Source organism: Danio aesculapii, chromosome 21 (assembly GCF_903798145.1).
Source record: "Danio aesculapii chromosome 21, fDanAes4.1, whole genome shotgun sequence".
Classification (NCBI taxonomy): Eukaryota; Metazoa; Chordata; class Actinopteri; order Cypriniformes; family Danionidae; genus Danio; species Danio aesculapii.
Window position 1 is genome coordinate 3,363,930 of NC_079455.1, and position 10,214 is coordinate 3,374,143.

Below are 10,214 nucleotides of genomic sequence, written 5' to 3' on the forward strand. Positions count from 1 at the left end.
TTTTTTTTGTCATTTAAAAAGGGCATTAAAATGCTCGTTACACACACAGGGATGCGCAGCAGCACACAAACATCTTTAATTATGAAAAATTTAGGATTAAAATGTGAAAGTCAAAATAAATAGAAAAAATTCAGCTTCTTCCCGGTCCTTCAGCTCAGGGGACTTTGGTGAATCTGGCTTGTCCTGTATATGATCTGTTGGTTTAACCCAGGGATGGGCAAACTCGATCCTGGAGGGCCGGTGTCCCTGCATAGTTTTGCACCAACCCTAATCAAACACACCTGCTTGTAGCTTTCTAGTGATCTTGAAGACACTAATTAGGGTGTTCAGGTGTGTTTGATTAGTGTTGGAGCAAAACTCTGCAGGGACACCGGCCCTCGAGGATCGAGTTTGCCCATGCCTGGTTTAACGTCATGCATTAACAGATCAGTTTTCAGCTTACAAAGTCTGCCATGTAAATAGTGAATGCACTATGGAAAGACCACAACTCGCTCTCAAAGTGAATGGGAGTTGAATCTCTGATTGGCTTAATACATTACACCCAAAACACATCCATATTTGTTGCTATTTTCAGACCAGCGCAACAGTAATTTTCACGTTTTGTGCCACGTTGTTTAATTAGCAAATCCATTTGCGCCACTCTATGGACTCATGAGGGTGCTGGTGTGTTAAGGCGCATTGTTGGTGCGTTGCTATCTTGTAGAACTGAAATAGACTGCACCATTGACTGACTAAAAGCTGCTCTAAAGTCCATTGCAGAGCGTGTTAGTTATGAACCTATGCAAGTCCAAACGCTTACACATTGCTTAATACACACATAATGTTCAGCAACACACACATCTCTTTACAGATGAAAAAATAAAGGATTAAAATATTACAAAAATACAATTTTCTGCATAATTATAAAAACCACTGCCTTCATGACTTCTTCACCTCTGGGCTTTTTCAGTTCATTCATGACAATCTGCATCTGTATAATGTTATTATTATTAGCAGTGTTATTTATTAAATGTTTATTTATATTTGTTTTAATAAAAACAAGTTTAGATTTTGTCGGGTTTTGGAGACGTCTGCATCACCAAATGGGGATAAGAACAGGACGTGTGTTTGGATATTACTCCACACTTCATTATTATTGTTCATTTATTCATTTGCTGGAAATTAGAACTGAATTTAGAAATAGTTTTGAAGCAAATCTTTGCGCTTAACAAACTAAATTAAATATGTAGACTGATGGAGTCTTCAGCAGAGTGCGTGCAACATTGTTTCCTTACACTATTAAAGTAAAGGAGTAAAAGTAATGAGAAAGTAAAGAGGCTGAATGGAGGAGGCTCGTTCTTTATCCTCGCGCTGCAGATGATCTGTTTAACTGTTTTCTCGCTAGTGAAGCGTTCAGTTTTTCCACTTACAAAGTCCGCCATGTAAATAGCAAATGCACCATGGCGCAACGCAACTGACTCTTAAAGGCAATGGGAGATGAGACTCTGATTGGTTTAATGTACGTTATGCTCAAATGACACCCATAACTCATTAAGAGAATAAGCACAACCCTGTTATACCAAGCACCGCGGTGCAGAGCAGATTTTTCCATCCTTAAAAGAGCAAAAGTAGATTCAGACATGCTTGTTCACCATAGGCTTTAGATCTTGCACCTAGATTGTTAAAATCGAGCCCATAATGTGAGTGACCAAAATCATTTGATGACCCCTGCATGCGGTAAAAGATGCCCAAGGTGTATCGGGAGTGAGAATAAGTTGGCTTATACTACTGTACTGCTCAGTGGAAATGAGTCATTATTTGGGCCAGACAGAATCTGCAGGCAGTTTTTGCTATTTCTGCGCAGAATATTGTGAAAAATATGCGGATTTATGCGGAATGATTTTGGGAGTATCATAACTAAAAACTTCATATATTAAATTTTTTAAAAATTTAATTTTTAACCTTTATTTATTGTTTACAATGCAAATCCTATTAGATCGACTTATTTGGTAAACAAAGCAAGTCTCTCATGTAATATATCTACAATCTATCAGCTAAAAGACAGAAATTATTCCTTTGCAAACTGTATTTTGCAACTAAAATGATTGATTATGTGGCGAATTTTTGCTAAATTTGTAGCAAATTTACGCTGCATTTCTTTTATTGTTTTCCTTTGAAATATATACACAAATATACACATCTTAATACTTTATTCATTTTATTGACCTCGAGAATTATTGATTTCTGTCATCTATATAGAGAAAACGAAACACTGAGAGAAAGTAGACTTTACCCCTAAATCTGCTGTATCATATTTCAAAATCTTAAAAAATAATAAATAAATATAATAATAATAATAATATTACTGATAATAATAATAATATTACTACTACTAATAATAATATTAATACTAATAACAATAATAATAATATTAATACTATTAACAATAATAATAATAATAATATTACTAATAATAGCAATAATAATAATATTACTACTAATATTAATAATATTACTACTAATAACAACAATAATAATAATAATACTAATAATAATATTACTAATAATAACAATAATAATAATATTACTAATAATAACAATAATAATAATATTACTACTAATAATAATAATATTACTACTAATAACAATAATAATACTAATACTAATAATAACAATAATAATATTATTACTACTAATAATAATAATACTACTATTACTACTAATAATTTTACTAATAATAACAATGATAATAATATTACTACTAATAACAATAATATTACTACTACTAATAATAATATTACTACTACTAATAATAATATTACTAATAATAACAACAATAATAATATTACTACTAATAATAATAATACTATTACTAATAATAACAATACTACTACTACTAATAAAATTACTAATAATAACAATAATAATATTACTACTAATAATAATGATAATAATAATAATAATACTGATAATAATAATGAATGCGAATGGCATGAAATCTTGCTTGATTTTGCATTAGAGTCAGCAATCGCAGGATCATGAAACTGTTGAGGGTCTGATTATTACAGCAAACCATCCCTACGTCCAAGTGGTGAATGGCAGAATAAGTTTGAGAAACGCTGGCTTAGATGAAAATATGCAGTGTTTATCTGGCTTTAAAAATGAGCCAGAGTCTACCTCAGCCATGCAAAACCTTAATCAGACTTGTCAGATGCTGCTATTAAACTCTTTTATTATTATTACTTCATCTGTACAGCGTGATCGATATCTTATTCAGGGATCCAGCAATGGATCCCAAGAACCAAAAGACTTAGAAAAGCCAAATAATCTCCTCGATGGCATGAATGACAGGATTTTTTTGCAGCTCTGTAAAGATTCACACTGTATTAATCATACGGTAGGCGTAATGAGCTGAACTAAATATGTTTGTGTTCTCTGCAACAAGAGAAGCTGTATAAATCCCGGCGAACGGCTCGGAGTCTGATCGCTCGCTGAATCAGACAGCAGTAAATCTCCATGTGCCTCCAGACGCATTAGGGAAATCCATTCGCTAGTAAGGCACACATTTCACAGCCAGGTCCAGAGAGCATCATCATTCAGTTATTTCTATATGTACGGTGTTCACCAAACCGCCGCACACCATCAGTTTTAATGCAGAGCTGAGGGTCACACGAGGTTGAAGCGTCCATTCAGAGTCCATGATGCTCCAGTCTGTCCCGAATGGATGTTCTCATGCATTCTGCTGGAAACTGCGGTGGCGTTTGCTTTGCTGAAAGCGTGGATTGAAAAGGATGATCGGGCTAAATGCTAACTGTTAAGCTGTACATTGTTGTTCTGTCCGTCTTGAATGGCTTTGCTTGTCTCTTCTGTGCTGAGGTTGTTGGTCTCGGCATCTGCTCTGGTTTTCCTCAACCTCCAAAACAGAGAAAGGAGAACAAATCTAGTCAAGGAAATACAAGGGCCAGGTTTTTCAAAAGTAATCCACTAGGATTTTGGATAACGGATTGGATCAAATCTTGAAAATGGGTTTTTCAAAAGAATAAATGGATTACATAATTGGATTAGATCACGTAATCCAATCTTGATTTTGATCCAGATCAAACCTTCAGTTTTGGGTTTTTCGGACCTTTTTTGTAGGATTTGGATCAGTTTGATCTAAAAAATCTGGATTAAACTGATCCCATCAGAAGGGTGGATTCAGCGTGGATTTCATGTCCAAAATGTAATGAAAACTTTAAACACGTATCAAATAATACTATATTTGGATCATCTTACAAGATATCCAGCTTATTCCTAAGGTTTTAACTGTATTTGTTGATCCGTCAGGCTACAGTGATTAGGTAGGCTTTAACATATTCAGCCTTTCAGTATAGGCCTACAGCAAAGTAGAAAGAGTTTGGCCTCATAAAACAATCCTCAAACAGCTGTCAAAATTGACCAAAAACAATACATTTTAATCCAACACAGGCTCATTGTGAAAACGTAGCCCTGCGGACGTTTCTGGAGACAGCGGATTACGTAGGCGGAGGTACGTATGGCTGCATTTCATTTCTTTAAACGAACGCTAGGGGGCGGTGTGATGGCGTTCCTTTTTGCGCTTACTAGCTGACCGCTTACCTCTGTATGGATGGCATTCCGGCTGCAACCAGTTTGTCCTGTTAGCGCGCCACGTACGTCGGCGGATTTGATGTATTTCGCGGCCTCCAGAAAGCGTGGAGGTATGTTTTCAGAATGAGCCTGGGTTGTTTTATTCTGTCACTGACTGATATATATATTCATCACAATGGAAAATATTTCTGTGTTTAGAATATTTAATAGTGATGCAGGAAATGATTACAGTATAACCAAAAAAAATGCAAAGAATGGCAATCACTGATTTCTGAAAACACTTTCAACAATTGCAGAAAGAGACTGAAAGGGCAGAAGCACAGCTTCATCTGGCAGAGGAACAACTGACTCTGACCAAACTGCAGCAAACCAAGGCCAGACTTGAGATCCGCCTCCTGAAGGCTACGCTCAGACAAGCTGGTCTCTCAGATGAGGAAGTCTGAAATTATTGTGGAGTTTTTGACATTAAGTCTCTTTTTTAATTCAATACATCTATATTTGAAACTCGGTATAAATATCCTCAATGTACAGTGCTTGTGTTGTAGGTCTCAGATGAGCGGACTGCTGGAGGAGGATGATCTGGGGGTTTTCTTGTCTTTAGTCTTATTTAATGTGTGTGTTTTTATTTCAAATAAAAGTAAACTTATATTGACGCCACACTGGCTATTCTACTTGTAGCTCTTAACATATCTATAGTTCTACATTGTGTGTGTGTTTGAGCTCTGGTTATCCAGATTTTAGTGATCCTGAAAATTTCCTATCCCTATCAGATTGATCCAATCCGATGTTGCTTTGAAAAACTGGCTCAAATAGTAAGCTGGATTACATGATCATGTATCGCAAAAAATCTAAATCTGGATCAATTTTATCCGGATTAAACCTTTTGAAAAACCAGGCCAAGATCATTAAAACTAAAGCTCAAACTGTAAATATAATGGTAAGTTAAATACAGAAAACAGCTTGCTGTCAAAGCACTATTTCTCATTTATTGTTTAGTTTTACATGTACATAAATGTCTACTAAATGTACCTGGAATTAAAGTTAATGGTTAAGGATTACACATCTAAATGAGTATTACATTCATCTACACTGTAAAACCTGATAAGTAAAAAAAAAAAAAATAAAAAAAAAAAATAAATAAAAAAATAAAATAAATAAAAATTAAAATAAAAAAATAAAAAAATAAAAATAAAAAAAATAAAAAATTAAAAAAATTTAAATAATAAAAAAATAAAAAAAATAAATAAATAAAAATAAATAAATAAATAAAAAATAAATAAATTAAAAAAAAAAAAAAAAAAAAAAAAAAAATTATAAAAAATATATAAAAAAAAAAAAAAAAAAAAAAAAAAAATATATATATATATATATATATATATATATATATATATATATATATATATATATATATATATATATATATATATATTTCCTCTCAAAATCAAAAAAATCAAAAATCAAAGCTCAAAATCACACTCCCCTTCAGATTTAGAAGCTATTTAAGTGTTCTTACTTTTCTCTGTTGAAGACGATGAAATCTCTTTGGACCGTCTCTAAGCGCTGCTGGATGTGCCCGTTCTGTACAAAACAAAAGAGAGAAAAATAAAGTGTCACATTAAGGCCCAATCCCAATTCTATTTTTGTACCCCTACCCCTTCCCCTTAGCCCTTAAAACAGAGTGTTAAGGGGAAGGGCTTCAAAATTTACCCCTAAATAGTGGGACAGCACTGCAGCACCTGCACACGTCATCATATGTCATCGCGATCTCTTGCTTCATATGAGATCAGACGATGGCGACTGCTGTAGTTATTCCAGTTGGGTTATTTTTTGGTTATTATCTTTAGGAAACACTGAAGGCATTATTATGTTATCATAACGATTTAATGTGGCAATACGATCGTAACTGTACTGTGCATTTAAACAGTGGCCATATTCATCTATGTAAACACACAAAAACAACACTAACATTATAGCAGACACTATAAGAAGCTCATACTCAGCTACTAGACTTTTCTGACAGGGTATTCCAGTGTCATCGAGTGTCAGAATGTTGTGGGACTGCTGTACAGGAGTTATGATTAGAGATTACAGATCGCGAAATTTAGCATTTTTTGATTTTAACGTTTTTTTTTTTTTTTAAAGCATGACGGTAAAACAAGAATGCGGTTATGAATATATTAAAACATGTGTTTTTTTGTTGTAAAAATTCGTAATAATGCCAAAAAAATACTAATTAGTGGATTTCCTTACTTCCGGGTGCAGCTGTGGCTGGTTTATTCTGGGAAATTTTCTTACCCCTTGGTTTGGAGTGTGGTCCTGAAAATCTTCGTTTGAAGGGGTGTATACCCCTTACCCTTAGCCCTACGCCTTCAAGCTAAAGAGAATTGGTACACCACTTCCCCTCCACAGGAATGTGCAAAATGAGGGGTAGGGGTAAGGTGAAGGGCTAAGGGGTAGAACTGGAATTGGGCCTAAATATTAGCAAATGACAGCTTCTGAAAAAAGTCGTAACACTCTCCAGTGTGACCCAAGTCTCTCTAATGATCATATATCACTAAACTGTAGCTCCTTCAGTTCATTACAAACTGCTCTGAGTGTTTTAAGCCAGAAATGCCAGATGCCAGAAAGTTTTAAAAAGTGAAATGTTTAGTGTAACCGAGTGATGCTGACCAGGGCTTAATTCCGGATCTGAATCACTCTTATATTCACACACACACTCATACACTACGACCAATTTAGTTCATCAATTCCCCTATAGCGCATGTGGATGGACTGTGGGGGAAACCGGAGCACCCGGAGGAAACCCCCGCCAACACAGGCAGAACATGCAAACTCCACACAGAAATGCCAAATGACCGGGACTCGAACCATCAACCTTTTTGCTGTGAGGTGACCACTGAGCCACCATGTCGCCCTGTTTAAAGTTAATAAAACCAAAACGTTGAATATTAATTCCATGCATGGAATTAATTAAATTATTCAGTGATTATTCACAAGAAAGGTACTACTGCAAGTATGCTGTATATAGTAGGGAAACCTACAGTTCACCAGTTAACAGGCTTTTACTGTAGAACAGTACTGTAGATGAGCTCAAAGCAAATACACATGGATTGAATGCCACTAAAATGTCGTCTTTGCTGATTCATGTTGTTTTGTCTGGTCGGATCTTCTGAAAGCGCAGTAGCATTATCAGTTTGACTGAATCAGACAATGAGTTTGCCCTGCTGTGCTGAGAAGTCGCTGACCACCGGTGCTACAACAGCAGGGTGTCAGAAAGCCTTACAGGACTGCAGAAAGACGCTGTACGAGGCATTCACACTGACACTCTCTGTGGCGTACGTCATTCATTATGTAGTTTTTATTTCCATCAGCAGTGTGTGCTACAGTTATCTGAGGTCAAGTTCAGCTAAACGGCACTGACCAGTACTCAAAGGTATTCAGCATTTCTGTTTACAAATAATAATTTTAGTTCAGCTCACGGCAAGGACATTGCCTTTGTTGTCCTCCAAATTATACCAATGATTTACCACTATACAACGATTCTCTAATGAGCAATATTCGGTTGGAAGGGTGAGAGAACTCAGAAACTGGTTGTGAGAATGAGGATGTCTGCTTATTTAAAGGTCTGTCAGATAAAATTGTTCAAAACACCATGAATGGTTGAATATGATGAAAGGACACAGCCTGGGCCTGGAGTTTCCTCAGCTCATGTGTTGTTGAGACTGCCGTTTCTACTTTGTGTGGGGGATCAGTATAGGATCAGTATTTAGCCCCTTTCACACATACAGAACTTTCCGGAAAATTACCTATTAAAAAAAAAAATGGGGTTCTGGGGTGTGAAAGAGTTTCTGGCCACAAGAACCCAAAATGGCTCTATATAAGATCCCACTTCGTTGTGAGTTTCCCCTTTACAGACCTTGGCCTGAATAATCCACAATCTGGACCAAAATCACCCTGCGACACAAAATGTGAAGTAATGCAAAGCAAAAAGACACGAGTAGTAACTTCTGCCTGTGTAAATGTGTGCAGTCATGACTTTGGGCGTGATGAGATACAGTCAGCAGGTGTCGAGTGTTTAGTGCTTACTCTAGAAACCCCAGCCATGCGGCTCCAGGCAAGCGCAGGGATTTCCTTCAGCAAGCCTGACTGATGCTTAGTGCGCTACAATCATCCACACTCCACCCAATAAAGAGCGCTCTAGGAAATACAATCTCTAGCTGCTGCTGAACACACAAAAACAGTGGCATTATTTACTCAGCAAACACATATGGTGTTATCTGGTTTATCTTTTAACGACAGGTTATTTAAAACAAGATAATTCCCGAAAAGATCAGATCTTCAGGGAATCAAGGTTAAAACATGCCAAATCTCTTGGGGGGCAAGAAGGAAGTAAAACCACACTGCAAAAATGCTTTTATTGTCACGTTTTTTAGTCTAAATGTCTAGAAAACACTACTTGATTTAAGAGTTTTTGCATAAGAAAAACATATTGCTTAGTTTTAAGAAATAATATGTCAAAATTAAGTGAGTTGTCACTAAAACAAGCTAAATAATCTGCCAATGGGGTGAACAAAACAACCTAGTTTTCATTTTGACATAAGATTGTTGAGCTTACCCCCATTGGCAGATTATTTTGCTTGTCTTAGGCATAGACTGTAAAATATATGGACGGAGTATCCGTGACGTCACCCATAGGTTTCTGAACACTGCAAAAGAAGCTACAAGTAGGCGCGGCCAACCGTCGGCATTTTGTTCGCGCGTCATCGCACCCACGGTGGGATACCAAACAAGGGCAAAGAGGCGGAGAGTGAGCGGAGCTACAGACACCTGCTGGCACTTTGGTTAGACCTGGCAGACAGACTTTACTTTGGGAGAAACGCTTGATACTCTATTACCTGAGACTCGTTTGTGTTCTGACCACATGTGCTTGGCTGTACACTATATCAATAAAGTGTTTAGACTTTTAAAAACACTGTAGTAATACATTGAGCCACTAAGCATTGCTCTTATGATGTTTTTCTACAGGAGGAAAACGCGAATTACTTCCAAACACCAGATATAGTGTGTGTTAGTAAATGCAAGACTATTGATGAACTCCAGCATAACACTGTATGATAACGCTTCAGATGACTGTTCTAGAGCCTACAGCTAATCAATCTGTCACATTCTGGAGTGCTTTACGGGTCTAAAGAACATTATAAATGATAAATGATCTTAAATAAAACACACACATGTATAGAGAAGGTATATAAGTATATAACTTTACTCACATGGGAAACGAGGCCACATGAATGGTTTGTGAGCACAATTTAGTGCACACAGCATCCCATATCATCTGATAATTGTAAGAAATAAGTCCAAAAGGCAGCTGACTGTGTAAAGCCACATAAAACAACACAAAAATACGATGAACATGCCGAGATCAGTGGCTAATCTGCCGGATTCAGCTGAGGTGAAGTGACGGCGACCAGCGAGACCTAGCTGTCACTCAAGTGGCCACGCCCTTAATTATGCAAACTTAATATAACCTAATATAAAGGAAATGGATGAGTTGTAAAAAAATTCACCCCCCTCACAGTTGTCATGGAGGGTAATAATTGCTATATGAACCAAAATCGTTCTTTGTA

The 10,214-nt window shown here is 36.3% G+C and overlaps 1 protein-coding gene across 1 annotated transcript in view; it reads right to left on the reverse strand.

Annotated features, from left to right (window-relative positions):
• Positions 1-3,215: 3,215 nt before the first annotated feature.
• The window catches only part of stk32a (serine/threonine kinase 32A), a 103,493-nt gene continuing 96,494 nt past the window's right edge, over positions 3,216-10,214 (reverse strand). The window contains exons 12-13 of the mRNA XM_056446517.1: positions 6,101-6,165; positions 3,216-3,892 (exon numbers count right to left, since the gene is read on the reverse strand). Of these exons, the coding sequence (XP_056302492.1) occupies positions 3,787-3,892; positions 6,101-6,165 (171 nt within the window). The 3' untranslated portion in view covers positions 3,216-3,786. The remainder of the gene's footprint in view (positions 3,893-6,100; positions 6,166-10,214) is intronic.